Source organism: Lutra lutra, chromosome 1 (genome assembly GCF_902655055.1).
Source record: "Lutra lutra chromosome 1, mLutLut1.2, whole genome shotgun sequence".
NCBI classification, from domain to species: Eukaryota; Metazoa; Chordata; class Mammalia; order Carnivora; family Mustelidae; genus Lutra; species Lutra lutra.
Genome location: NC_062278.1, coordinates 155,319,349 through 155,347,153, shown reverse-complemented (window position 1 = coordinate 155,347,153; position 27,805 = coordinate 155,319,349). Strand labels below are relative to the sequence as shown.

The 27,805-nt window shown below is 38.1% G+C and overlaps 1 protein-coding gene across 2 annotated transcripts in view; it reads left to right on the top strand.

The window, feature by feature from the left end:
- OXSR1 (oxidative stress responsive kinase 1) overlaps positions 1-27,805 on the top strand; it is a 104,832-nt gene that overhangs the window by 50,792 nt on the left and 26,235 nt on the right. For both annotated transcript variants that reach the window (XM_047740475.1, XM_047740481.1), the window contains 4 exons: positions 4,927-4,982; positions 19,532-19,641; positions 22,939-23,040; positions 25,628-25,761. In XM_047740475.1, the coding sequence (XP_047596431.1) occupies positions 4,927-4,982; positions 19,532-19,641; positions 22,939-23,040; positions 25,628-25,761 (402 nt within the window). The remainder of the gene's footprint in view (positions 1-4,926; positions 4,983-19,531; positions 19,642-22,938; positions 23,041-25,627; positions 25,762-27,805) is intronic.

Genomic DNA, 27,805 nt, shown 5'->3' with positions numbered 1-27,805 from the left:
GCTTAGGGGGTGGGTTTTAAAACCTGAGGTCCCTAGCCATTTGTCCCCTCTCTTCCAAGGCTTACTGCTCTGGCTCTTAAGTGTCCCTTTGATTTCTGAAACTTGAGGATTTTCTTGTCTTTATTTCATATCCAGCTATATGACGATTTCCCTTCCTAATTTCTTTGTTTGTAGCAGGGGAATGGTGGGTTTTCCCCCAAAGTCCTGGGCAGTAGTGATGACTGTTTGCCATGTTGCTGGAATGGATTCTCGAACTCACATTTTAAATCAAAGACTCTCATCCTTGGCTGCATATTGGAATCACCTGGGAAACTTCAGTAAGTACTGATTCCTGGATCCTTTGTAAGAAATTCACTTAGTTGGTCCGGGATGACACATTGACATTGGGGCTTTTAAAGGCTCCCCAAGTGATTCTAATGCAGCCAAGGCTAAGAACCCCTGCTTACACTTCAGCAGCAACCACTCCAAGCTGTGAGTTCCATAGAGGCTTCAGCAGGCTTCGGAGGTGGTGGTCTTACTAGGGCAACTGCTGGACCTGTTTCATAGGTTTTTCCACTCCTCGTCTTTATTTCTGGTGCAGTTGTGTGTTATCCTGGTGGACCGGGTCAGATAATTTTTTTCCATCTTCAGTGTGTTCCCCGCTGACGTCTCTGAATTAGACTTCTGCTTTTCTCTCTGTATCTATCTACTCCAATATTTTTCCTGTTAAAGAGGTCAGCTCTAACAGAAATGATAGCTTGTTGGTTTAAGATGCCCAAATGCAGTGTATTTTCCAACTTTTCATTTTGATTCATTGCTGGTCTTGACCTTTTTCAAGTTTTCCACAAACTGTGCCTATTGATGAGTCATAAAAATGTCCTAGGCAGTAACTTGTGCTGTGTGCTAATGAAAATATTAAGCATGTCCATGATATTCCTTTTAATTTTACAAGGAATTTGTGACTTCGGTGCAGTAGTGACATGTGAGAAATGGCATTAAACTGTGAAAAACAAAACTCACTGTTCTTATTTAAGAGTGGATGGTAGATTTAACTGTTGGGGCTGCTGGGTTGCTTGATATTCTTTGTGGCAGAGTGAAAAAAGGTTCTTAAGGACTCTACTGATTTCCAGATATTTAGTTAAAAATCTTTTCCTTGAAAGGTCAGCTATTCTGTTGGGTAGGAGGACAGGCTGGTGTGTTTGATCGTCCAGTGAGCCATTGACCTTCATGATGTTCCTTTGCTTTTATTCCTGGAAGCTGTTCTACAGATTGCACTTTAGTTTCTTTCTTTTCTTTTCTTTTAAGATTTACTTATTTAAGAGAGAGAGCGATAGATCGAGAGCATGCAAGTATGAGTCAGGGGAGGATCAGAGGGAGAGAATCTCAAGCAGATTCCCTGCTGAGCAGGGATGCCAGTGTGATACTCTGTCTCACGACCCTGAGATCATGACCTGAGCCAAAATCAAGAGTTGGACACTTATCCAACTGAGCCACCCAGGAGTCCCTGCACTTTGGTTTTAAATGGGAAACAAGAATTGGTTATGTGAAGATTTGATAAGTAGTCACCCAAAGCGCATGCTCTACTGAAAATGGATTACCCTGTCTTCACTTATGAAGGACAGAAACTTCTAAAACATTTGAATAGGTAATACATATATGTGGCTTAAAATTGAAAAAGCACAGAATGGTATATGATAGAGTGCCTGAGTGGCTCAGTCGTTAGGCTTCCACCTTCAGCTCAGGTCATGATCCTAGAGTCCTGGGATCGAGCCCCGCTCAGGCTCCCTGCTCAGTGGGAAGCCTACTTCTCCCTCTCCCCCTGCTTGTGTTCCCTTTCTCACTATCTCTTTCTCTCTGTCACATAAATAAAATCTTTAAAAAAAATGGTATATGATAATAAACAGGTCCTGTCAGTATCAGCTGTGCTAAATCATGTTGATTCTGTGTACTCTTGATATGATGTGATGAAAATGGCACTTTACTTCTGTGGTTTTCCTTCCAAAAATTCGTAACACCGGTGTAATCATGAGAAAAATTCTATTAGAGGGGCAGCCTATAAAATATTTGACCATTACTCCTCGAACTACCAAGGCTGTCAAAAACAAGAAAAGTCAAATTGTCACAGACAAGGGGAACCTAAGGAGACAATAATTAAATTTAATGTTGAATCCTGAATGGAATCCTGGGACAGAAAAAAGACATTAGGTAAAAACTTTTTAGAAATCTGAGTAAATTGCAGACTTTAATAATAATGCATTTATACTGGTCTCATTAAATGTGGCAAAAGTATACAAATGTAAGGTGTTAATAATGGCAGAAACTATAAGGTGTAGAGAACTTCTCTACAGTATCTTCTCATTTTCTGTGTAAATCTAAAACTGTTCTAAAAAATGATGTATTTAGAAAGTCGTCTTCCTTTCCTGAACCTCCAATACCCTGGTTTAAGGTCTTGTGACTCCTTTGAGAGAGATTTTATGCCAATATAAACACAATATATGTATATCCCTCTTTCTTCTGCTAAAAAAAAAAAAAAAGTGGCAACATACGTACATAGTATTATTTCAGTTAGGTATATTTGGTGATTTTTTTCATATTATTTCATATGTTCATTATTATTCATAGTATTTCATTATATAGCTATACCACATTTTAACTGGTCTCCTGTTTTGGGGTAGTTAGGTTGTCTTCTTTGACTGCAGTTGATTAGTTTATAACCCTATCATTTGGAACAGAGCAGGTAGGAGTTGGGGTTTGGGATGGTGGGGGAGGGAATAGTCAAGTTTTATTTTGGCATTTAGTTGGATTTATTTATTTATTCATTTATTAATTTAATACTCCACTTATTTCTGGAAGAGAATTTGAGGGAGATTGTTTAGTTATTTAAATCTATTTGATGAATATCTCAGAGATGCCTCCTATGTACTAATCATAATGCTGAGTAAGTGCGGGTGATACAGAAATTTCTTAAGGTTCAGGTCCAGATCTTAGCTCATGGTGAAAGAGATAGTCCCAAGAATATAATCATATTTTTGTAGTCTCTGCTAACACTGTGCTGCAGAAACACAAACGACGAAGTGACTAAACTAGACATTTAGAGTTTTAGATGTCATTCCAGATGAGCTCAAAAGGCAGTTGAAGGTTCATGGTTGACTCATTTGGATGGTTTTTGTCTTCAGGGAAGGGAAGGTCCTCAGTTTTCTTCTGTTCGTGGTACCTGGAGTCAGAGACTTTATGTTTGTAGAGCAGACTTAGCTTGCCTCCACTCTGAGGCAGCCTCTGGGAGATGTCCTGTCGATTGCTTCCCTTCATAGGCAGTGAAGAATACTCAGTAGCATGATTTCCTTATGCTTCAGTATGCATTCAGGGAAAGTATTGGATACTGTGGTTTGGTGAAGCTACTACACACAGTTGTGGAACCACTGTTGATTTTTTCCCCCAAGGAATGGTTCATCCAGGAGAAGGCATGGGCAGGGAAAAGGATGAAGTGTTTCGCTTTTCACTGGTTCCTTTTCGTGACAAGGCTTTCTTCCGTGAGCTAGAAGTCTAGCTTCAAAGAGAGCTTATTTAATTATATACTTATTTTTAATTACAAAATAAATACATGATTGCATTTCCACAAGATATTCAAACGCTGTTTGCCTTGACTCCAATTCCATTCCATTCCACAGAAGGAACCATTTATTGCATCATTTGGTGTATATGGAAAATGTGTGTGTGTGTGTATGTTTGTGTTTTACATTATTGTCCTACAAAATACACTATCCTCTTATTTGATTTGTTCACTTAGTAAAATGTACTAGATAATATTTCAAGGCATAACATGTTGATTGACCTTACTCCATTTTTATGGTTATAACAAAATTAGTTCAAACTTTCTGCTATTGTTAGCCTTCTAGATTGTTACCATTTTTGGTTTATGATTATGAACAGTGCTGTAGTGACCCTTTGTACATTGTGGGGGTTTCTCTGGGTTATTAAGAAGTGATTTTGCTACTCATAAGATTTAGGGATTTTAGGGGGCCTCTGGGTGGCTCAGTGGGTTAAAGCCTCTGCCTTCACCTCAGGTCATAATCCCAGAGTCCTGGGATCAAGCCCCGCATTGGGCTCTCTGCTCAGCAGGGAGCCTGCTTCCTCCTCTCTCTGCCTGCTTCTGTGCCTACTTGTGATCTCCGTCTGTCAAATAAATAAATAAAATCTTAAAAAAAAAAAAAGATTTAGAGATTTTAAATTTTGCCAGATACTTACAACACATTGTTAACATGAGAAACACAAGTTGTAGATTTGAATGGATAGTGTCATATCATTTATGTTGGAAGAAAAGCCCAGATATGTCACAGGAACATATTCTGTTGGCTAGACTGGTAATAGTTGAAAACCTTCAAGAAGATACTAGATTTGAGAATGCTGGTCAAAGGGACTTTGGCCTTTTCAGTGATATTTAGGTTTTTATAAGAAGAATGTGTGCATGTCCTATTCGTATTATAAATAGTTACCAATAAAAATATAAAAATGTTTAAATAATTTTTATCCATCTTTATGCCTAAGGCATAGAATAGTCCTGTTTTTAATCACATACTGACCATTTAAAATTTTGATCATGTGTTAGGGTGTGGAAAAAAAACCAGTATTTTTCAAAAAGTAGAATTAGGTGATGGTAGGTGAGGGACATGTTCTTTGGCCGCTGTTATCCCAGTCAAGTATTTAATCATCTTGGGTTTTCTGGATTTTGCAGTAAAAAGCTATCTATTATTGTAGCTTTCTGTTTATAATATTTAGATTCTAGTACAAGTGACTAAAATTTAAAAAATTTTTACTGTTGACCTTAATACTCTTTAATTTGGAGTATTTAGATATTGCCAGTGTTGTATGAATACAGTAAACAATTGCTTAAATTATGTGACTCCAGAGAATAGGTGTCTTTAATATGTAACTTTTTTTTTCTTCAAGAGATGTGAAAGCTGGAAATATTCTTCTTGGAGAAGATGGCTCAGTACAGATTGCAGGTAATGATTAGTATTTCTTTTTATTTAATGGTCAGTAGAACCACCTTACCTGTGTTTTGTGTTTTCAGGGCTAGTTTTCTCTTCTAGTCCCTGGACTGTCTCTAGTCAAGCAGCCTGTATTGGCACATCCCTGCTGACTCTCAAGATATTCTCCACTATTCATCCTTCATTTTTTATCTCAGACATTTTTCTGTCCATTAATCATTACCTTCCAGTTATCACTCCTTACCCCAGTGAAGTCATCTTCTGTGGGTTCTCACAGCGTTCTGTGCTTTCCTTTGAAGGAAAGGTGGTCAGGAATCCCCACAATGTGTTTGAAGGAATACGCTGTGGAGGAGTGATACTGAGCTGCCTCTGTCCTGGGGCAATTGGGGTATTTGCCAGTGAGGAGGAGGCATCTGAGAGGCGGAAGTGCACTGTTGGCAGACTCAGAGCTGAAAAGATAAGAGTTGGCGTCCAGGGTCTACCAGAGGCGGCCATGCTGGTGAAATGCCCCTCCTTCGGGCTGAGACTCCGGAGTGGTTGTACCACAGGATTGTTGAGCAAGCCACTCATCTGAGGCCTCAGCTTGGTCCCACACCACTGGGATGGTCAGGTGTTTGGCAGAAGGAGAATAATCACCCAGACCCTAAATTGTTTCTTTAGCTTTAGAGGATAATTTAGGTGCACATCTTCATGTCCCAACCTAAGGAAATACTTTAACAAAGCCACATATTGCTTCAGCATAAAATAAAATACTGATAAATTTGACTCCTTTAAAATTTATAGCTTCTTTTTATTGAAAGAGGAATAAATGGTTTATCACCATTAATAAGCAGAAAGGCAAACCACATAGTAGAGAGGATATTTGCAGCATGAAATAACTGATACCGGCCTCAAATTTAGAATACATAAAGAACCATTAAGAAAAATCAGATAAGGGACGCCTGGGTGGCTCAGTTGGTTGGACGACTGCCTTCGGCTCAGGTCATGATCCCGGAGTCTTGGGATTGAGTCCCGCATCGGGCTCCCAGCTCCATGGGGAGTCTGCTTCTCCCTCTGACCCTCTCCTAGCTCATGCTCTCTCTCACTTTCTCTCTCTCAAATAAATAAATAAAATCTTTAAAAAAAAAAAAAAAAGAAAGAAAAAAATCAGATAAGGGCGCCTGGGTGGCTCACTTGGGTAAGCAGCTGCTTTTGGTTCAGGTCCTGGGGTCCTGGGATCGTGTCCGACATCCGGCTTCCCCTGCTCAGGGAGTCTGCTTCTCCTTCTTCTGCCTGTCACTCCTTCTACTTGTGCATGCTCTCTCTCTCTCTCTCTGTCAAGTAAATAAATAAAATCTTTTTAAAAACAAAGAAAGAAAAATCAGAGTAAAAATGGGCAGAAGATGGGCACCTGGGTGGCTCAGTTGGTTAAGTGACTGCCTTCGGCTCAGATCATTATCCTGGAGTCTCAGGATCAAGTCCTGCATCAGGCTCCCTGCTCAGTAAGGAGTGTGCATCTCCCTCTGACCCTACCCCCCTCTTGTGCACTCTTCCTCTTTTTCTCTCTCAAATAAATAAATAAAATCTTTTAAAAAAAATGGATGTCTTCCCAAATGAAGACAGCAAAACATAAATGTAATAAAAGGTGTCCAACGTCACTAGTAATCAGTTAAATGCCTATATTATAGACATGCCTATAATATCTGTCAAGTAAATGTCTGTCAAGTAAATAAATAAAATCTTTAAAAAAAAAAGTTATGTTAACACTATTCTATAGCCTACTAAATGTGCAATACATGATTTTTAAAAATGCATACTTTAATTAAAAATACTTTATTGCTAAACATGCTAACCATCCTTTGAGCTTTCAGTGACTCATAATCTTTTTGCTGGCAGAGGGTCTTGTCTCTGTGTTAATGACTGCTGACTGATCAAGGTGAGAGCTGCTGAAGGCTGGGGTAGCTGTGGCAGATTCTTAAAAGAAGACAATGACATTTGCTACATCAGTTGACTCTTCTTTTCACGAATGATTTCTCTGTAAGCATGCAGTGCTGTTTTACCCACAGAACTTCTTTAAAAATTGGAGTCAGTCCTCTGAAACCTTGCCTTATCAACTGAGTTTATGTAATAGCCAAAATCTTTGTTGTCATTTCAACAATCTTCACAGCATCTTTACCAGGAATAGATTCTATCTTGAGAAACCACTTTCTTTGCTCATCTGTAAGAAGCAACTCTTCATTCATTCAAGTTTTATCGTGAGATTGCAGCAGTGCAGTCCCATATGCAGGCTCCACTTCTAATTCTAGTTCTCTTGCTGTTTCCACCACATTTGCACCTGTGTTCTCCACGAAAGTCTGAACCCCTCCAAGTTGTCCATGAGGGTTGGAACCAACTTCTTACCAAATTCCTGTTAATGTTGTTATTTTGACCTTTTCCCATGAATCATGAATGTTCTTAATGGCATCTAGAATAGTGAATTCTTTCTAGAAGGTTTTCAGTTTACTTTGCCCAGATCCAGGAGAGGAATCACTAGCTTAATAGAATGTGTTTGTTAAATAATAAGACTTGAAAGTCAAAATTACTCCTTGATCCATGGGCTGCAGAATGGATGTTGTGTTAGCAGGCATGAAAACAATATTAATCTCGTTGTACGACTCCATTGGAGCTCTTGGCTGACCAGGTGCATTGTCAGTGAGCAGTAGTATGTATATGTATATATATATATATATTTTTTTTTAAGATTTTACTTATTTTAGAGAGAGAGCATGTGTATGTGTGTGAACAGAGAGGGAGAGAATCTCAAGCAGACTTTGCGCTGAATGCAGAGCCCATCATGGGTCTTGATCTCATTAACCCTGAGGTAAAACCTGAGTTAAAACCGAGAGTCAGTCGAATGCTTAACCAGCTGAGCCACCCAGGTGCCCCAATGAGCAGTAATATTTTGAAAGGAATCTTTTTTTCTGAGCAATAGGTCTCAACAGTGGGCTTAAAACATTTAGTAAACCTTGTTGTAAACAGATCTGCTGTCTCCAGGTTTTATTCTTCCATTTACAGAGCACAGGAAGAGTAGATTGAGCTTCATTCTTAAGGGCCCTAGTATTTGTGGACTAGTAAATGAACACTGGTTTCAACTTAAAAGTCACCAGCTGCATTAGCCCCCAACAAGGGAGTCAGCTTGTCCTTTGAAGCTTTGAAGCTAGGTATTGACCTCTCTAGCTAATTAAGTCCAAGATGGCATCTTCTTCCAGTAGAAGGCTGTTTTGTCTACATTGAAAATACGTTGTTTAGTATAGCCACCTTCATGAATTAACTTAGCTAGATCTTCTGGATAATTAGTACTTGCTGCTCCACCATGCACTTTTATGTTATAGAGATGGCTTCTTAAACCTCACGATCCAGCCTCTGCTAGCATTGAGCTTTTCTTCTGCAGCTTCCTCACCTCTCTCAGCCTTCTTAAAATTGAAGAAAGTTAGGGTCTTGCTCTGGATTAGGGTTTGGCAAGGAAATGATGGGGCTGGTTTGATCTTCTGTCCAGACCACTAAGACTTTCTTCACATCAGCAATAAGGCTGTTTCGCTTTTCTTATTTGTGTGTTCACTGGAGTAGTAGCACTTTTAATTTCCTCCTAGAACTTTTTCTTTGCATTCACAACTTCCCTAACTGGTATGAGAGACCTAGCTTTTTGCCCATTTCAGCTTTCAGCAGGTCTTTCTTATTGAGCTTAATCATTTCCAGCTTTTGATTTAAAGAGAGAAACTCTACTCTCCCTTTCACATGAACACTTAGAGGCTCTTGTAAGGGTCTTTAATTGTCCTAATTTAACTATTGTTGTGTCTTAGAGAATGGGGAGGCCTGAGGAGAGGGAGAAAGACGGGGGAATGGCTGGTCAGTGGAGCATTCAAAACACAACATATATTAAGTTCTCCATCTTATAAGGACCTGGTTTGTGGTGCCCCCAAAACAATTACAATAGTAACATCAGAAGTCACTAATCACAGATCACCATAGCAAATACAGTGATAATGAAAAATGTCAAAATACTGCAAGAATTAACAAAATGTGACAGAGACAAGAAGTAAGCAAATGTTGTTGGAAAAATTGTGTCAATATACTTGCTCAGTGCAGGGTTGCCATAGACCTTCAGTTTGTAAAAAAAACAAAACAAAACAAAAAACAAAAACCAACACAGTATTTGTGAAGCCTAGTGAGGCAAAGCATTAAAAAACAAGGTATGCCTGTGAAATAACATTAGGATATACTGGCCGTCCTGGCCTAAACATCCGATGCTGCAGTTGTCAGTGTCACTGTAAAGCAAGGGAAAAAATCTCCTGTTCCAATGGTGAGAGAATAAATGAGTACAAACACTATATTAAGTTGAAGTATGCATATCCTAAAACTTTGTTTTCTAGGTTTATGGCCTAGAGAAGATCATGGTTATGTGTGTGTCACAGTGCTCATAAGCACTGAAATTGTGAAATAGTCCCAATACCCTTCAATAATAGAATGAACAAATATAAATAAATTATGGTTAATTTATGCATTGGAATATATACAGTGATGAATGTAGATAGAACTACAGCTACATTCAAAAGCATTAATAAGTTATACAAAGATAAGGTGAAAGAAAACAGTTGAAATAGACTATATAGCATATGATTTCATTTATATAGGTTCAGAACCAAGCACAATTATGCTTATTGTTTAAAAAGGTAAAATCAAGTGGTAAAAACAAAACAAAACACACAAACTAAAGTAAAGAGGGGATTCTGGTGAAGTAGGAAACACCAGGAATCTCTCCACATCTAGACAACAGCTGAACCAGCAGAATGTGTCTGATGTAACTTTTATAATTCTGCAGTTCCTCCAAAGGTTTGTAAGTTCTAGGGGAAGATTTGGAAGGTAAATTGCGGTAAATTTCAGTCAATTTCAGAGCTGTGTAACCCCTAGTCATCAGCCTGCTGGCAGGCAAGCAGCTATACACCTGTTTTTGGAGCAGCTTGCACACTCCCTGTGGCACCCACAGTGGGCAAAATGGCCCTGTCTTCGAAATACCATGGATCTGTGCTCTGATCACTGATTGCTGCTTCTGATCACATTGGTGCTGATAAAGAGGCAAATGGCCGTTTTTGTGGCACACCCCATCCCCAAATGACTTCCAGGGACTTAAAGGAGCAGCACCTTTTTTTTTTTCCTTCCCTTCGTTTTTCTCTTCTTCCCACTTTTAGCACTAGACATTAAAAAATAACTACATTGGTGGGGAAAATTGGAAAGTGACTGTACATGCCAGGAAAAGGTACAGAGAATTCCTGAGAAGAGCTTGTTTATACTTCGGGTTGATGCTTGACACAGAGATAGTCTATAACAGCCAAAATAAAACAACAAAACTTAAGCATCAAACCCTGAGAAAGGGAGATAATCTGATTTCCAGAATAACTACATCATTAGACTCAAATGTCCAGTTTTCAACAAAAGAAATCAAAAGGCATTCAATGAACAGTAAAGTATAACCCATTCAAAGGAAATAAATAATAGAAACTGTCACTGAAAAGGTCCTGACAGCAAATCTATTAGACAAAGAAAACTAAAGGAAGATGTGAATAAATTCAAGAAAATAATGTGTGGATAGGAGCTACCAATAAGGAGAAAGGACTAAAAAACAAAAAAGAAATCCTGGAGCTTTAAAGTACGGTAGCTTGTATTATGAAATGAAAAGCCCACTAGAAGGATTCATATGCAAATGGAGATTTGAACTGGCTGAAAAAAGAATTGATGAATTTGAAGATGGGAAAATGGACATTATCATGTCTAAGGAACAGGAAGGACAAAGATTGAAGATAAGTGAACAGAGCTCAAGGGATCTGTTTGACACCATCAAGCAGACCAAAACACATGTGGAAAGTTCCAGGAGAGAGAAATGGGCAGAGAAAATATTTGAATAAATAATGGCTGTAAACTTGATGGAAAACATGAATATAAACATCCATGAAGCTCAGTGATCTCCAAGTGAGATGAACTCTTAAAAAACCTACACAGAGAAAAAAAAAAAAAGAAACCTACACAGAGATACATTATAATCAAACTTATAAAAGCCAAAGAGAAAGAATCTTGAAGGTAGAAGTGACTCACCATCTACGAGGTATCCTCAATATGGCTGTCAGCAGATGTCTTATCAGAAATTTTGGAGGCCAGAAGGCAGGAGGCCAATATATTCAAAGTAATAAAAGAAAAAATTTGTCAATCAAGAATCCTGTATCTGGTAAAACTATCCTTCAAAATAAGGGATAAATTAAGACATTGCCAGATAAACGAAAGCTGAAGAAATTTGTTTCTGATAGATCTGTCTACAAGAAATGCTCTCGGGAATCCCACAAGGTGGAATGAAAGGACACTATACAGTAACTCGATGCAGTGTGAAGAGGGGAAGATCTCATAAAGGTAAATACATGGGCAAGTATAAAAGTTAGTATTATTGTAACAGTGGTTTGTGACTTCACTTTTTTTTTCTACATGATACATTCCTAAAACCAGTGGTCCAAAAGTTAATATTACTGATAACTGGTTTGTAAATCCAAAACATGTTTTCTGCTTAAGAGACCAGTGTATTTAAAAGAATTATTGGGGCGCCTGGGTGGCTCAGTCACTGGGTGTCTGCCTTTGGGTTGGGTCATGATCCCAGGGAACTCAGATTGAGCCCCGCATCGGGCTTCCTGCTCAACAGGAATCCTGCTTCTCCCTCTTCCACTCCCCCTGCTTGTGTTCCCTCTCTTGCTGTGTCTCTCTCTGTCAAATAATAAGTAACATCTTAAATATAAATAAATAAACTTTTTAAAAGAAAGAATTATCAGTTCATGTTTTTGAGCACACAGTATGTTAAGATATAATTTTGTGACAGTAACCAACAGAGGTGGGAATAGTGCTGTAAAGAAGAGATTTTGTGTTATTGAAGTTAGGCTGGTATAAATTCAAGATTTTTTTAAAGTTTTTTTTTCTTTTTTAATTAAGTAATCTTTATGCCCAACATGAGTCTTGAACTCACAACCCCAGGATCAAGAGTTGTGTGCTCTACTGACTGAGCCAGCCAGGCGCCCCTAAGCTGGTATATATTCAAATTAGAGTGTTGTAACTTTAGAATGTTAAATGGAATCTCTGTGGTACCAAAAACAAAATAGTTACAGAATATAAACAAAAGGAAATGAGAAAAAAATTAAGCATTTCACAACAAAAAGTCCCAACTGAACAGAAAAGCAATGCAGGAAATGAGGGACAAAAAAGCCATAAGACATATGGAAAACAAATAGGACAATGATAGAAGTCAGTCCTTTACCAGTAGTTGCTTCAAATGTAAGTGGATTAACTCTCCAATCAAAAGACAGAGATTGGCAGAAAAGGTAAAAGTACTTAATCCAACTATATGCTGTCTGTAAGGGACTCATTTTAGATCCCAGACACAAATACATTGAAAATGAAAGGAAAGGAAAAAGATATTCCATGCAAATAGTAACCATGTTTCTCATGTCAGAGAAAATAAACTTTAAGTCAAAAAAGGGTTACAGAACAAATAAGCACTAAAAAAACAAAACAAAAAAAAAAATAAGGACTTTACCTATTAACAAAAGTTTCAGTATAGCAAAAAGATATAACAATTATAAATATTTGTATACATACTAACATGCCAATAAAATATATGAAGGAAATACTGACAGAACTGAAGGGAGAAATAGCTCCACATTAGTAGCTGGAGATTTCAATACTCCATTTACAATAATGGATACCATAGGCAGGAGGTAAGAAAATGAAAGACTTAATACATTATAGTGCACCACCTAGAGCTAACAGACGTAGAGAGCTCAACAGGATCAGGATGTACATTCTTAAGTGCACACAGGGCATTTTCTGAGGTAGACCATGTTAGACCACATATTAAGTCCTGATAGATTATATATATATATATATTTTTTTAAGATTTATTTATTTTAGAGAAAGAGTATGCATGAGCTGGGGGAGGGGCACCGGGAGAGGAAAAGAGAATCCCTAAGCAGACTCCTCCCCACTGAGCATGGAGCCTGATGTGGGCCTCAGTTCCAGGCACCTGAGATCATGACCTGAGCTGAAATCTACACTTGGCTGCTTAACCCACTGAGCCACCCAGGTGCCCTGAGTCCCAATAGATTTTTAAAAATATTATACAAAATACTTTCTCTGACCACTGTGGAGAGTGAGAAATCAATGGCAGAAGACTAAAAATTTCACAAATTCGCAGAAACTAAACACACACTCAAACAACCAATGGAAAAAGGAAAGTGGGATGCCTGGGTGGCTCAGTGGATTAAGCCACTGCCTTCGGCTCAGGTCATGATCCCAGTGTCCTGGGATCGAGTCCCACTTTGGGCTCCTTGCTCAGCAGGGAGCCTGCTTCTCCCTCTGCCTCTGCTTACCTCTCTCTCTGCCTGTGCTCACTCTCTCTGACAAATAAATAAATAAAATCTTAAAAAGAAAAAAGAAAGAAAAAAAGAAAAAGGAAAGCTTCACAAGGAAAATTTAAAAATACCTAGAGATGAATGAAAACAAAATGAATATATCAGAACTTATGGGACATAACTAAAGTATTGCTACGGGGCAAGTTTTTACCTAGAGATGAATGAAAACAAAATATATCAGAACTAATGGGACATAGCATACGTATTGCTAACGGGCAAGTTTATAGCTAAAGACACTTTATTTAAAAAATAAGATAGCAAACCAACAATCTTACTTTATACCTTAAGGAATTAGAAAAGGAAGAAACTAAACCTAACTCTAGCAGAAGGAAGAAACTAATAAAATTTAGAGAAGAGTTAAAGGAAATAGAGAATAGAAAAGCAATAGAAAGGTGATTCTTTGGAAAGATCACCAAAATTGACAAACCTTTAGTTTGATGGACTAGGAAAGAAGGAGAGAAGACTCAAGTGACAAAAATTGCAACTGAAGTAGATACATCAAAGTGGACTTCAGAACAAAGATCAGAATAAGAGATAAAGTAGGGCATTACAAAAGGAATAATGGAGTCAATCTGAAAAAAAGAATAAAACACCTGTGAATATTTATGCACCCAACATTGGAAGCATTTAATTTTATAAAGTAACTATAAATAGACCTAAAGGGAGAAATAGACAGTAGTACAGTAATAAGAGTAGGGGAGGGGGCTTTAATACCTCCACTTTAATCAGTGGATAGGTCATTCAAACAGAAAATCAAGAAGGAAACATCAGCCTTAAATGATACATTAGGCCAGAGATAGATTTAATATACATTTATAAAACATTCCATCCTAAAGCAGCAAATACACATTCTTCACAAGTACACGTGGAACAGTTTCAAAGCAAATCGTATGTTAGATGACAGAATAAGTCTTAATAAACTTAAGAGGCCTGGAATCAGAGCAAGCATTTTTTCCAAACATGCCTCTTAGAAGCTAGAAATTTATGTGAAGAAAGTGGGAAAATTTACAAATATGTGGGAATTAAACAACATGCTTCTGAACAACCAATGGGTCATTGAAGAAACTAGAAAATACCTTATGACAAATGAAGTGGAAGGGTAACATACCACATTTGTTGGATGCAGCGAAAGTAGTTCTTTCCTCCCCAGCCTGAATCACCAGTCACTTGGTTCTGAAAATAAAAACAGTTTTTTCTTTCTTTCTTTTTTTAAAGATTTTATCTATTGATTGAGAGAGAGAGAGAGTGAGAGAGCACAAGCCAGTGGGGAGAGGGAGAAGCAGGGAGCCTGCCCTGGGGCTTAATCTCAGGACCCTGGAATCATGATCTGAACTGAAGGCAGGCGCTTAACCAACTGAGCCACCCAGGCACCCCAACAAAAGCAGTTCTAAAAGGGAAGTTCGTAGTGATAAATGCCTATTCCAAGAAATAAAATCCCGAACAACTTTATACCTCAAGGAACTAGAAAAAGAAGAACAAATGAAACCCAGTTAGCAGAAGGAAGGAAATAAGAAAGAACAGAAGTAAATAGAGACTATAATGACAATAGAAGAGGTCACTGAAACTAGAACTAGTTCTTTGAGAGGAAAACAAAATTAGCAAACCTTTAGCTTAGATTCACCAAGAAAAAGAATATTCAAGTAAATAAAGTGAGAAATGAAAAAACAGAAGTTACAACTGATAGTATAGAAAGCATCATAAGAGAGAGACTACTGTGAGCAATCATATGCTAACAAATTTGGCAATTTAGAAGAAATGGATAAATTTCTGGAAACATACAACCTACCAAGACTGAATCATGATGAAATAAAGAATCTGAGCAAATCAATTACTAGTAAAGAGATTGAATCAGTAATCAAAAACCTCCCAACAGGGGGCGCCTGGGTGGCTCCGAGGGTTAAGCCTCCGCCTTCAGCTCGGGTCCTGATCTCGGGGTCCTGGGATCGAGCCCTATGTTGGGCTGTCTGCTCAGCAGGGAGCCTACTTCCCTCTCTCTCTGCCTGCCTCCCTGCCTACTTGGGATCTCTCTGTCAAATAAAATCTTTAAAAAAACAAAAACAAAAAACCTCCCAACAAACAAAAGTCCAGTATCAGACAGCTTCACTGGTGAATTCTACCAACCATTGAAGGAAAAATATCAATCCTTCTCAAACTCTTCCAAAAAATAGTGAGAGATGAGAACTCTTCTAAACCTACTTTATGAGGCCAGCCTTACCGTGATACCAAAAGCAGACAAGAATGCCACAAGAACAGAAAATTACAGGCTAATATTCTGATGGACATAAATGCAAAAATCTTCAACAAAACTGTAGTAAACTCAGTCCCGCAGTACATTAAAAGGACCATACACCTTGATGTAGTAGTGGTCTTATTCCAGGGATGCAAGGATTGTTTAACCTATGCAGATTAGTCAGTGTGATATACCACATAAATAAAGTGAAGGATACAAATTATATCATCTCAACAGATGTGGTAAAAGCATTTAACAACATTCAATATCCATTTCTAATTCTCTGTAAAGCCAGTATAGAGGGAGCATACCTTATAACAAAGGCCATGTATGTTAAGCCCACAGCTAGCAATATACTTAGTGGTAGAAAGCTGAAAGCCTTTCCTGTAAGATGATGAACCGAAACAAAGATGCGCACTTTTGCCACTTTCATTCGGTGTAGTACTAGCAGAGCAGTTAGGCAAGAAAGAGAGATCAAAGGCATCCAAATTAGAAAACAAGAAGTAAAACTATCATTGTGTGGAGATGACATGATATTAAATATAGAAAATCCTAAAGATTCCCATCAGAAAGCTGTTAGAATGATCAAGTTGCAGGATACAAAATCAGTACATGGAAATCTGTTGCATTTCTGTACATTAATAATGAACTATCAGAAATTAAGAAAATAATCCTATTTGTAGTTGCATCAAAAAAATAAAAATACCTAGTAATAAATTTAACCAAAGAGGTAAAAGACCAGTACATGGAGAACTACAGGACATTAAAGAAAGATGTTGGAGACATTAATAGATTTTCTGTGCTTATGAATTGGAAGAGTTTATATTGTTAAAATGTCTATACTACCTGAAACAATACACAGATTCAGTATAATTTCCTTTTTTTTTTTTTTAAAGACTTTATTTATTTAACAGAGAGAGAGAGAGAGGAAGAGAGAGAGCACACGCGCACACAAGCAGGCAGAGTGGCAGGCAGAGGGAGAGAGAGAAGCAGGCTTCCCGTGGAGCAAGGAGCCCGATGGGGGACTCGATCTCGGATCTTGGCATTATATGAATCTGAGCCAAAGGCAGCTGCCTAACCAATGGAGCCACCCAAGTGTCCTGATTCAGTATAATTTGTAACAAAATTATAATGGATCATTTTTTCAGAGAAATAAATAATCCTAAAATTTGTGTGGAACCATAAAAAGCCTCATATAGCCACAGCAGTGGTGAGAAAGACCAAAGCTAGAGGAGGCATCATGCTCCCTGATTTCAAAGTATGTAGTTAAGTATATTGTAATAATTAAACAGTGTGATACTGGCATAAAAGTGGACACAGAGATCAATGAATGGTACAGAATAGAAAGCCCAGAAATAAACCCACATGGGTAATTAATATATCCTAGAGGAGTCAAAGAGTATACAGTGGGTATACAGTTCTTCATAAATGGTGTTGGGAAAATTAAACAGCCACATGTAAAAGAATGAAGGTAAAGCACCATTTTATATCATGTGTAGAATTAAATTAAGGATTTGAATGTAAGACATGAAACTATAGGGGCACCTGGATGGTTCAGTCAGTTCAGCATCTGCCTTCAGCTAAGGTCATGATCTCAGGATTCGGGGATTGAGTTCCACATTGGGCCCCTACTCAGCAAGGAGCCTGCTTTTTCCTCTGTCCCCTCCCCCTGCTTATGCTCTCTTTTGGTTACATACACACTCTCTCTCTTAAATAAATAAATAGATAAATAAATTAAAAAAAAAAAAAAAAGACGTGAAGCCATAAAACACCTAGAAAACATGGATAGCAGTCTCCTTGATATAGGTCTTGGTGATGTGTTTTTGAATCTGACACCAAAAGCAACTAAGGCAAAAATGAACAAATGGGAATATCAAAATAAAAATGTGCACAGCAAAGGATATCAACAAAATGAAAAGGCATCCTACTGAATGGGAGAAAATATTTGCAAATCATATATCTGGTAAGGGACTAATAACCAAAATACATAAAGAACTTGTACAACTCAATATCAAAGACTGAACTACCTGATTAAGAAATGGGCAGAAGATCTGAATAGACATTTTTCCAAAGAAGACATACAGATTGCCAACAGATAAACTGAAAAGATGCTATACGTCATTAATTCTTAGGGAAATGCAAATCACAGCCTCATACACAAGATACTGTCTCACACCTGTTAGAATGGTTATTATCAAAAAGGCTGGAAGCAACAAGCATTGGGAAGGATGTGGAAAAACCAGAACCCTTGTGCACTGTTGGTGGGAATGTAAATTGGTGCAGCTAGTGGAAAACAGTATGGAGTTTCCTTAGAAAATTAAAAATAGAACTGTTGTATGACCGAGTAATTCCACTTCTGGGTATTTATCTGAGGAAAATGAAAACACTAACTCAAAAAGAAATACGTGAGTTAATTTCATGATTATTTATAATAACGAAGAATATACAATGGGGAAAGGACAGTATCTTCAATGTGAAGTGGTATTGGGAAAATTGGATAGCCACATGGAAAAAGTGAAGCTGGATTGGATCACTTTGTTACACTATAGATAAAAATTAACTCAAAATAGGTTCAAATCTTGAACATAAGACCTGAAACCTTAAAGCTCCTAGAAGGAAATGTAGATAGTAAGCTCATTGATACAGGTCTCAGAATGGATAGAGAAATTGTGGTGTATACATACAGCGGAATATCATTCAGTCATAAAAAATAATGAAATCTTGCCATTTGTGACAACATGGATAAACCTTGAGGGCTTTGTACTATGTATAATAAGACAAGAGAAAGACAATACTATGTAATCTCTCACGTATGAAATCTAATATATCTATTCGACACTAAGCTCATAGATACAGAGAACAGATTGGTGGTTGCCAGAGGCAGGGGTGGGAGACAGGAAAAATGAGTGAACTGGTTTGGGTTTTAGTTTAAATAAATTGAATTTTTTAGAATATGGGCTTAAGTAGACATTTCTCCAGAGAGGACTTACAAATTGCTAATAAGCACGTTAAAAATATGTTCAACATACTAATCATTAGGGAAATGCAAATCAGACTCACAGTGAGATCCAACCTGGATCTATCAGGATGGCTACTATTCAAAAAAATCCCCCCAAATTAGAAAATACAGAGGATGTAGAGAAACTGGAATCTTGTTCACTGTTGGTAGCAACATAAAATGGTACAGCTGCTGTGAAAAATAGTATGGCAGTTCCTCAAAGAATGAAAAGCAAAATTACTATGTAATCCAGCAATTCCACTTCTGGGTATAGAATCCCAAAGAACTGAGAGGAGGAACTTAGACAATTATTGGGACACCCCTTTTCACAACAGCATATTCTCCATGGCTAAAATTGGGGAAGCAACCCAAGCGCCCATTAACACATGAAAGAATACACAAAATACGGTATATACGTATTACGTCAGCCTATAAAGGAAGGAAATTCTGTAATATGCTGCAAAATGGATAAACATCAAGGACATTATGCTAAGTAAAATAATCCAGCTACAAATGACAAATTCTATATGATTTTACCTATATGAAGTCCGTAGAGTATTCAAAATCATAGAGACAGAAAGTTAGAATGATGGTTACCGCTGGCTGGGGAGAAGGAGAATTAAGAATTATTGTGTAGTAGGTACAGATTTTTAGTCCAGGGGATACTAATTGAATGGACTGGAGCAAGGAGGAAAATCTGTTGAGATGATCATGTGTGAGGGTGGAGAGTGGAGTGAGGGACTTGTTAAACTATGTCTTTAGTCAAGAGTTTCAGTGGAAAGAAGAGAAAATGTCATGTTGTTTGTATGTAGACTATATTATTTTCCTGTCCACCTGCATTGATATACTTTTAATACCTTGCTCTTTTTATCTATTTCAGACTTTGGAGTTAGTGCTTTTTTAGCAACTGGTGGTGATATTACCCGAAATAAAGTGAGAAAGACCTTTGTTGGAACTCCTTGCTGGATGGCACCTGAAGTTATGGAACAGGTACTTTGTCTTTCATTTTTTTAAAATGGTTTATGGTTTTGTACAGAATGAAAAAAATAACAGCAACATTTGCTTTTGTTTGGTGTACAGTTGTACAGGTATCCCCCACTAAAGGAAAGTAGTTTGTTCTGTGAAACCCTTTGTAAGCTGAAATGGCACAAAGGAAAGAAACAGTGACCACTAATTTATTTGTAAAAATTTTTTAGCATTTCCAGACACAAAAAATAAACCTCTCTTAGGCCTTTCCGGTACCATAGAACACATCTTGCTATTGGATACACAAAACAAATTGAGTTAAAACAAAGATACTCACATAATTCAAAGCTCTGGTGGATTGACCTGAATGTGGTTCCCCGGGAAGGAGCTGAGCTACACCAGGCTCGTTGCTCGGCCGGGGCGCTGCCTCCGTCATGACAAGCACTGAATGTCATTTTCACTTTTTTTGTAAAAGGGAAAATCCTTTCCCGATTTCTTTCCATAGTGTAAACAGGAACTACTGTAGGTCTTTCATGTAAGCCAAATGGCTTAATGGGGTCTTTGAAAAAGTGGGGATACGTATGCTGGGTTAGCGTCGGGAAATACATGTTTCTGTTCCTCAGTTAGGATTTGGGTCCACCCTTAAAAACAGACCTCTAGATCTTTACAAATGATATATGAAACTCAGGATTTATACCAAATACAACCTAAGGAATAATATAATGAAGATTGGTTTAGTAATAGTTTCGTGTTACAGATTAAACGACCTAATCTTTGTACATGTAGATTCACTGCTGTGGTTCTTGAAGGACTAGTTTTGTCCACAACTCCATTTCCCATTTGCTTTCAAACAACTACACTCAGATGTTGCTCATGTAGTCATTTTATGGAAACTCTCCTAATTCTGAAATCAGGGCTCATTTCTTATTCCTTGCCTTACTTGTTCTCTTGTCATTTGAAACAGTTGATCATTTCCACCTTTATTTACATCTTCAGCTTTTCTAGTGTAGTTTCCTCATTCTTCCCCTACCTGTCTGGCCAGGCTATGTCTCTGACTTCTTTTCTGCCTTTCTTCTACTTCCCAGGACCTGTTCTTGAATTCTTCTCTCACTAATTAGCCTCATCTCTGCTTCCCACCCATCCTATTTTCTTTTAAGTTTTTAATGTTTTTTTGAAGGTTTTATTTATATATCTATTTATTTTACCTTAAGTAGTCTACACACCCATTGTGGGGCTTGAACTCAACAACCCTGAGATTTGAGAGTTGTGTGCTCTATGGACTGAGCCAGCCAGATTGCTCCTGAAGAGCACCTATAGGAGTGCTTAAACAAAATTAAATTTTTTTAAGATTGTATTTATTTGAGATAGAACGTGAGCCAAGGCAGGCGGCAGAGGGGGAGGGAGTGGGAGAAGCACACTTCACAGAATGCAGAGCCAAATGCAGGGCTCCATCTCATGACTCTGAGATCATGACCTGAGCTGAAATCAAGAGTGGGTTGCTTAACTCACTGAGCCCCCAGGCACCCCCTCAAGATTTTATTTTTAAATAACCTCTACAAAAATAAATCTACATTTATTTTTAAGTAATCTCTGCATTTTAAGTAATCTCTACATTTTATTTTTAAGTATTCTCTACATCTATTTTAAGTAATCTTTACAGGGTTGTGGCTCTAACCCACAACCCTGACATCAAGAATCATAACGCTCCACCAACTGAGCCAGCCCAGCGCCCCATCTATTATATTTTCTAAAGTATATTCATGCCAGTCTTATTTCCTAAGCCCCTAGATGGAAGTTTCAAGCTTCCTCTAGATGTTTTACATAGGTATCTTTTAAGTATATCAAAGTCAGTATGTAGAACCGAATTCACTTGTAGCTCTTGTAATGCTTATGTTCACCCAGTTGGTGAGGGAAGCATTCCCACTCTGGGGTTATGCAGATGCTGGACACCTCACACTGGACTGGTAAGACTGACAGCAGTTCATTCGTCACGTACACAGCTGCAGGGAGGAGGACGCGACATGACACATGGGGCTCCTCTCGGGAAGAGAGTGGGTAAACGGTTGCTGTGGGAAACAGACCTTGTAGTATCAAGAGAGTGAGGTGCCCCTTGGTTTCCTTGCGAGGGTGATTGGCTCATTTGAATAATTCTGACGGCTGGTGGGGAGCTGAAACCTGCTACTCCAGGCTGAGCAGGAACTTGGCCTGGTCCAATTGAACAGGATTGTTGGGCTAAGGGACCTTATCCTTAGGAGCAGACTGGGGAGGGGAACTTGCACTTAGTTCATTAGGGGCCCACCTTCTTTTGCCACATGTCAAGGCAGCACATTGTATGGAGCTTTAATTTCAGGTCCCAAACCACATACTCCCCCCATATATTTCTTCTCCTGTGTTGCTTAAGATAGAATATGAAAATATTTGGGGCACCTGGGTAGCTCAGTTGGTTAAGTGACTGCCTTCAGCTCAGGTCATGGTCCTGCAGTCTCAGGATTGAATCCCACATCGGGCTCCCTGCTTGGTGGGGAGTTTGCTTCTCCTTCCGACCTTCCCTCTTCTCATGCTCTCTCTCTCTCTCAAATAAATAAATAAAATCATTTTAAAAAAATATTTAATTTTATAATGTGTTCATGACAGTATAGAAGGACAAATTTGGTCACATGTTCACATCAACAACTGAAAATATTCAAACCCCTTGTGTCTTTTTTCATTATAAAAATTAAGGAGATTAAACAAGACTATAACATAGAAAATTTGGAAGACCAAAGACATAGCACTACTGCCTAATAGTTTTGTTCTAGTTCTATCCTTTTCCTTTAAAAAAAAAAAAAAATTATACACTTTTGTAATGAGTATCAAAACTTGTGAGGAATTTTGTATTCTTTTTTCTTCATAAATGCTTTATCACAAGTGGTTTTCTGTGTTTTCATGTAGAATTCATTTACATTGATTTTAGTTGACCAGCATTTCTTTTAAGTGAGTATTCCGTACTTAACAATTTCCCCGTTGTTGGGGAACATTCATTCTGATTGCTTTTTCTTTCATCTGTTACCAAATATATTTAGCCTTTGCCTGCTCTAGGTTACTTTATTGATTTAAAGCGAATGAACAGTTTAATGGTTCTTGATATGTATTAGAAGTTCCTTTTTAAAAGTGCTTTTAGGGGTACTTGGCTGGCTCAGTCAGAAGAGTATGCTACACTTGATCTCAGTCATGGGTTCAAGCCTCACATTGGGTGTAGAGATTACTAAAGAAAAACAAATTTAAATTAAAGTGCTTTTAGGGTGTTAAAAGTAATCATGTATATCTTTATGTTCTTTACAGGTCCGAGGCTATGATTTCAAAGCTGACATCTGGAGTTTTGGGATCACAGCAATTGAACTGGCTACAGGGGCAGCTCCTTACCATAAGTATCCACCAATGAAGGTGAGGTCATTAGTCAAAGTACTATCCCAGCCCATGTCCCAGTTTCTTTTCAGAGCCTACTCCTAGGAAATAAATGGACTTGAAAACGGTGAGTTTTTAGAACTGTAAAGTGGGAAGCAATTTTAAGGCCAAAAGAATGGTTTATTTTTTAAGAGGAGGTGGGAGAGGAGATGAGAGTTATTTATTTTTTTATCCACCAAAGGCAGTGAGTCCTATAATTGTAGCCAGACATACACATGTTGGCCTTTTTGCCCAGAATGAGAAATACCTCCATCTTTTAGTAATTCCATTCAGTAAATATAAATTGAATATGAAAAGCAAATATTAGTTCTGACTACAGCCCCCTTTTATTCTTTAGTGTTAACTTTTAGAAAGTGGCTTATGTGGGGCGCCTGGGTGGCTCAGTGGGTTAAGCCGCTGCCTTCAGCCTGGATCGTTATCTCAGGGTCCTTGGATCGAGCCCTCATCAGGCTGTCTGCTCAGCAGGGAGCCTGCTTCCCTCTCTCTCTCTGCTTGCTGCTCTGCCTACTTGTGATCTCTTTCTCTGTCAAATAAATAAATAAAATATTTAAAAAAAAGTGGCTTATGCTTCTATAAAGAAGTCACACAGTTTAGAAAAATCACCCCGAATCTCATTATATAAATATGACCTTCCTTATTAACACCTCTGTGCATCAAACTAGTATGTTGCCATGAAAGTCAAAGAAGGAAGAGATTTAGGATGGACAGAATAATCAAAATTGTCAGTTACCACAGAGAAGGTAGGAGGAGTGAGAATAGAAAAAGGCTGCAACTCTGTTAACTAGGTATTATTAGTGGTTTCTCAGGAATGGCTGAGGAGAAGACATGAACAGACATCTCTGCAAAGAAGACATCCAGATGTCCAACAGACACATGAAAAAGTGCTCAACATTACTCAGCATCAGGGAAATAACAAATCAAAGCCACAGTGAGATACCACCTCACACCGATCAAAATGGCTAAAATTAACCAGTCAGGAAACGACAGGTGTTGGCGAGGATGCAGAGAAAGGGGAACCCTCCTACACTGTCAGTGGGAATGCAAACTGGTGCAGCCACTCTGGAAAACAGTGTGGAAGTTCTTCAAAAAGTTGAAAATAGAGCTACTCTACAACCCAGCAATTGCACTACTACCCTAAAGATACAAATGTAGTGATCCGAAGGGGCACGTGCACCTGAATGTTTATAGCAGCAATGTCCACTATAGCCAAACTATGGAAAGAACCTAGATGTCCATCAACAGGTGAATGGATAAAGAAGATGTGGTATAGGGCACCTGGGTGGCTCAGTGGGTTAAGCCTCTGCCTTCGGCCCAGGTCATGATCCCAGGGTCCTGGGATCGAGTCCCGCATCAGGCTCTCTGCTCAGCAGGGAGCCTGCTTCCTCCTCTCTCTTTGTCTGACTCTTTGCCTACTTCTGCCTACTTGTGATCTCTATCCGTCAAATAAATAAATAAAAAATCTTAAAAAAAAAAAAAAAAAAGAAGATGTGGTATATATACACAATGGAACACTATCAAAATCTTGCCATTTGCAACACCGTGGTTAGAACTAGGGGATATTATGCTAAGTGAAATAAGTCAATCAGAGAAAGACAGTTATCATATGATCTCTCTGATATGAGGAATTTGAGAGGCAGGATGGGGGGGGCTCTGGGGGGAAGGGAGGGCAAATGAAATAGGATGGGACCGGGGAGGGAGACAAACCATAGGAGACTCTTAATCTCAGAAAACAAACTGAGGGCTGCTGGGGTAGGGGCGGCAGGGTGGGGGAGTGATAGGGTGGCTGGGTGATGGACATTGGGGAGGGTATGTGCTGTGGTGAGTGCTGTGAATTGTGTAAGATGATGATTCACAGACCTGTACCCCTGAAACAAATAATACGTTATATGTTAATTAAGAAAAAAAGTAAGGAGTGGCTGAGGAGTTCTGGGAAGAGAAGGCCAGATTACAAGGGGGGTCATGTTACAACAGAGCCATGAATAGGTAGAATCAGCAAGATCACATTTTTAATTTTGCTATGGTTTTATTTATTTATTTTTAAATTTGCTGTGATTTTAACTGCTTTGTAAAGTTTTTTTTTTTTTTAAGATACTTTTTTTTTTTTTAAGATTTATTTGTTTATTTGTGACATAGAGAAAGAACAAGCAGGGGAAGCAGCACGCAGAACAGACAGAGGGAAAAGCAGGCTCCCCACTGAGCAAGGAGCCCGATGTGGGACTTGATCCCAGGACCCTTAACCAGCTGTGCCACTGAGGCATCCCTGATTTTAATTTTTTTGCAGGTAGTTTGGCAGTATAAGAATGGGGACAGAGGGCATGAAGAAAGGGTTCTTACTAAAGGGCATTCAGTGCTGATACAGTTGAGGCCCTGCAGCCACTTTACCTGGGAAACCAACTATCTGTAGGATATTATTTGTGTGGAAAACACCTAAATAACTCTGTTCAAATAACTGGTCTAGAGTGAACTGCTTATATATTGGGAGGTTGTCTATATTGAAGAATGTTGACCACAATATTTAACTTAATGAAACATCAGAAATTTTATGTTATATTGAAAAATTTTCCAGGTTTTAATGCTGACACTACAAAATGATCCTCCTTCTTTGGAAACTGGTGTTCAAGACAAAGAAATGCTGAAAAAATATGGAAAATCATTTAGGAAAATGATTTCATTGTGCCTTCAAAAGGATCCAGAAAAAAGGTAAAATATGAGATAAAGCTTACATTTCTCTTCACCTAATATTATAAACCATTGTGGGAAGTCTAAATATTAGATACGTACATTCATGTGCAGGAAGTTATTTGTGCATATTCAAATGCATTTGTATTTATTTATAAACTTTAGAAAAAATATACAGGGACTGTTACACTAGATTGGAAATGGATGAATTGCTTTCTCCCTTCTTTAGTATATAGTGTACTTTAGTATATAGTGTACTCTAATAGTTCAGCTAGTTCCTGGCTCATTTTTCATATATTTGTGTTTTGTGAATTCTGTGTTTATAAAATATCATGTTAGTGGGAAGGCTTGTTTTTAATGCATTTAAAAGTCATAAGCAAACAAATATTTTGATGCTGTTTACAATTTTAATAACAAAGGAAATACACAAAGCAAATGTTATATGTAATAGCAAACAATCATGTATTTCCATAAAGGAAAGATATTTTGATGAGTGGACCAAAAATCCAAAGCACTTACTTGTTAACACTAGACAGATTGGAAGGCAAGTAAGTGAATAAACATGATCATCTAATGTCCGTATCTTTATGAATTAAACAGAATCAAATGGTGTTAGAAGTCATTGAGTACAAAACCTTTTATCTTTAAGGTCAGTCAGCTACCTAGTCATTGAGGTGGGACTTGAATCCAAAACTCCTGATTCTTTACCTAGGACTGTTTCCACTGTATCTCATTTTTCTGTTTCACACATATATTCTACTCAGTTTTTTAGCACTAAGAGTTTTTAAATTTTGGTTTCTCTAATAGTCAACAAAAGTAAAAGATTTTAATTGATACCCTTAGTCACGTCTTTAGTATATTTCATGGGGCTTCAGAATTTACTGTTGGAAATACTGGAAAGGACAAGAAAAACAGGTAGCAAAGTTCAAACCTGTGCTGTTAGAACTTTTTTTTCTTTTTCTGAATAAATTAGTATTAAAAAAACAGGGAATACTTTTGCTTCTGCTTAGTTAACTGACTAAAATAACAGGATTTTTTTGTCACAAATACCCAGATGTGCTGAATAAATTTATCAACTTAAAAAACAAACCCAGAGATAAGCTTCCACCTCAGGTGCTAGAAATGATGAGGATGACCTAATTCAGAGAAGATATATCATGAGCTGATCCTGTGGCCAGCCTCAGTGGGACACTGTTCATTCCAATAACATACTCAGTTAGATTTCTGATTTCCAGGTGGGGACTGAAAATGAGATACTGGCCCAGCCAATGGGGATTCTGAACTGAGATCCCTGAATATGGCTGGGACTTTTACAAGTCTGCCTTCTGAGTAAAAGGACAGACCGGAAAACAAAATATGGTCCATCATCACAAAGACACAACAGAATTTCTCCTGAATAAGCCAGTCCTCTGACCTGGACATTCCATAAGTTGACAGTCGGAATTTATATGGCCCAAATTATCCAGGAGCCCACAAGATTAGAGAATAAAAAAAGTTTTGCCAAGCCAGTTTTATTTCTGGCAGAAGCAATTAGAAAACTATACCATTCGAATTGTTCTAAATTCCCAATCCATGAGATTCCTGCAAATAATGCCCCACTGAAGGGACCAGAAGCTGAAATTATAAAACACATAGTAAAATGCTACACAGCAGACCAGAGTCAGCAGACACAGCAAGCAGAAGGATTAGTGCTCCGAGAACTTTGGATAATGCAAAGATACCTGAAAAGCTATAAGTATATTTAAAGTAATTAAAATCCCAATGGAGGAAATCAAAACTGTAGGAAGAGAATATGAGTATGACCAAGAAGACAAAACAGATGGAGCTACTAGAAATGAAAAATACAATAACTAAAATTTGAAAGTTGACACCTCCTTCACAAGTGATCCAGGTTAGCATTAGCAGTAGTAAGACATACTTAATCATTCCATACTCCCAGATATTGATACCAGGTGCAGGACATACCACTCCTGAAGTATTCCTTCCCCAGATCTTTAACTTCAGTCTGTAATGAGAAAACATCAGACAAAGCCAAATTGAGGAATATGCTATAAACTCCCTGACC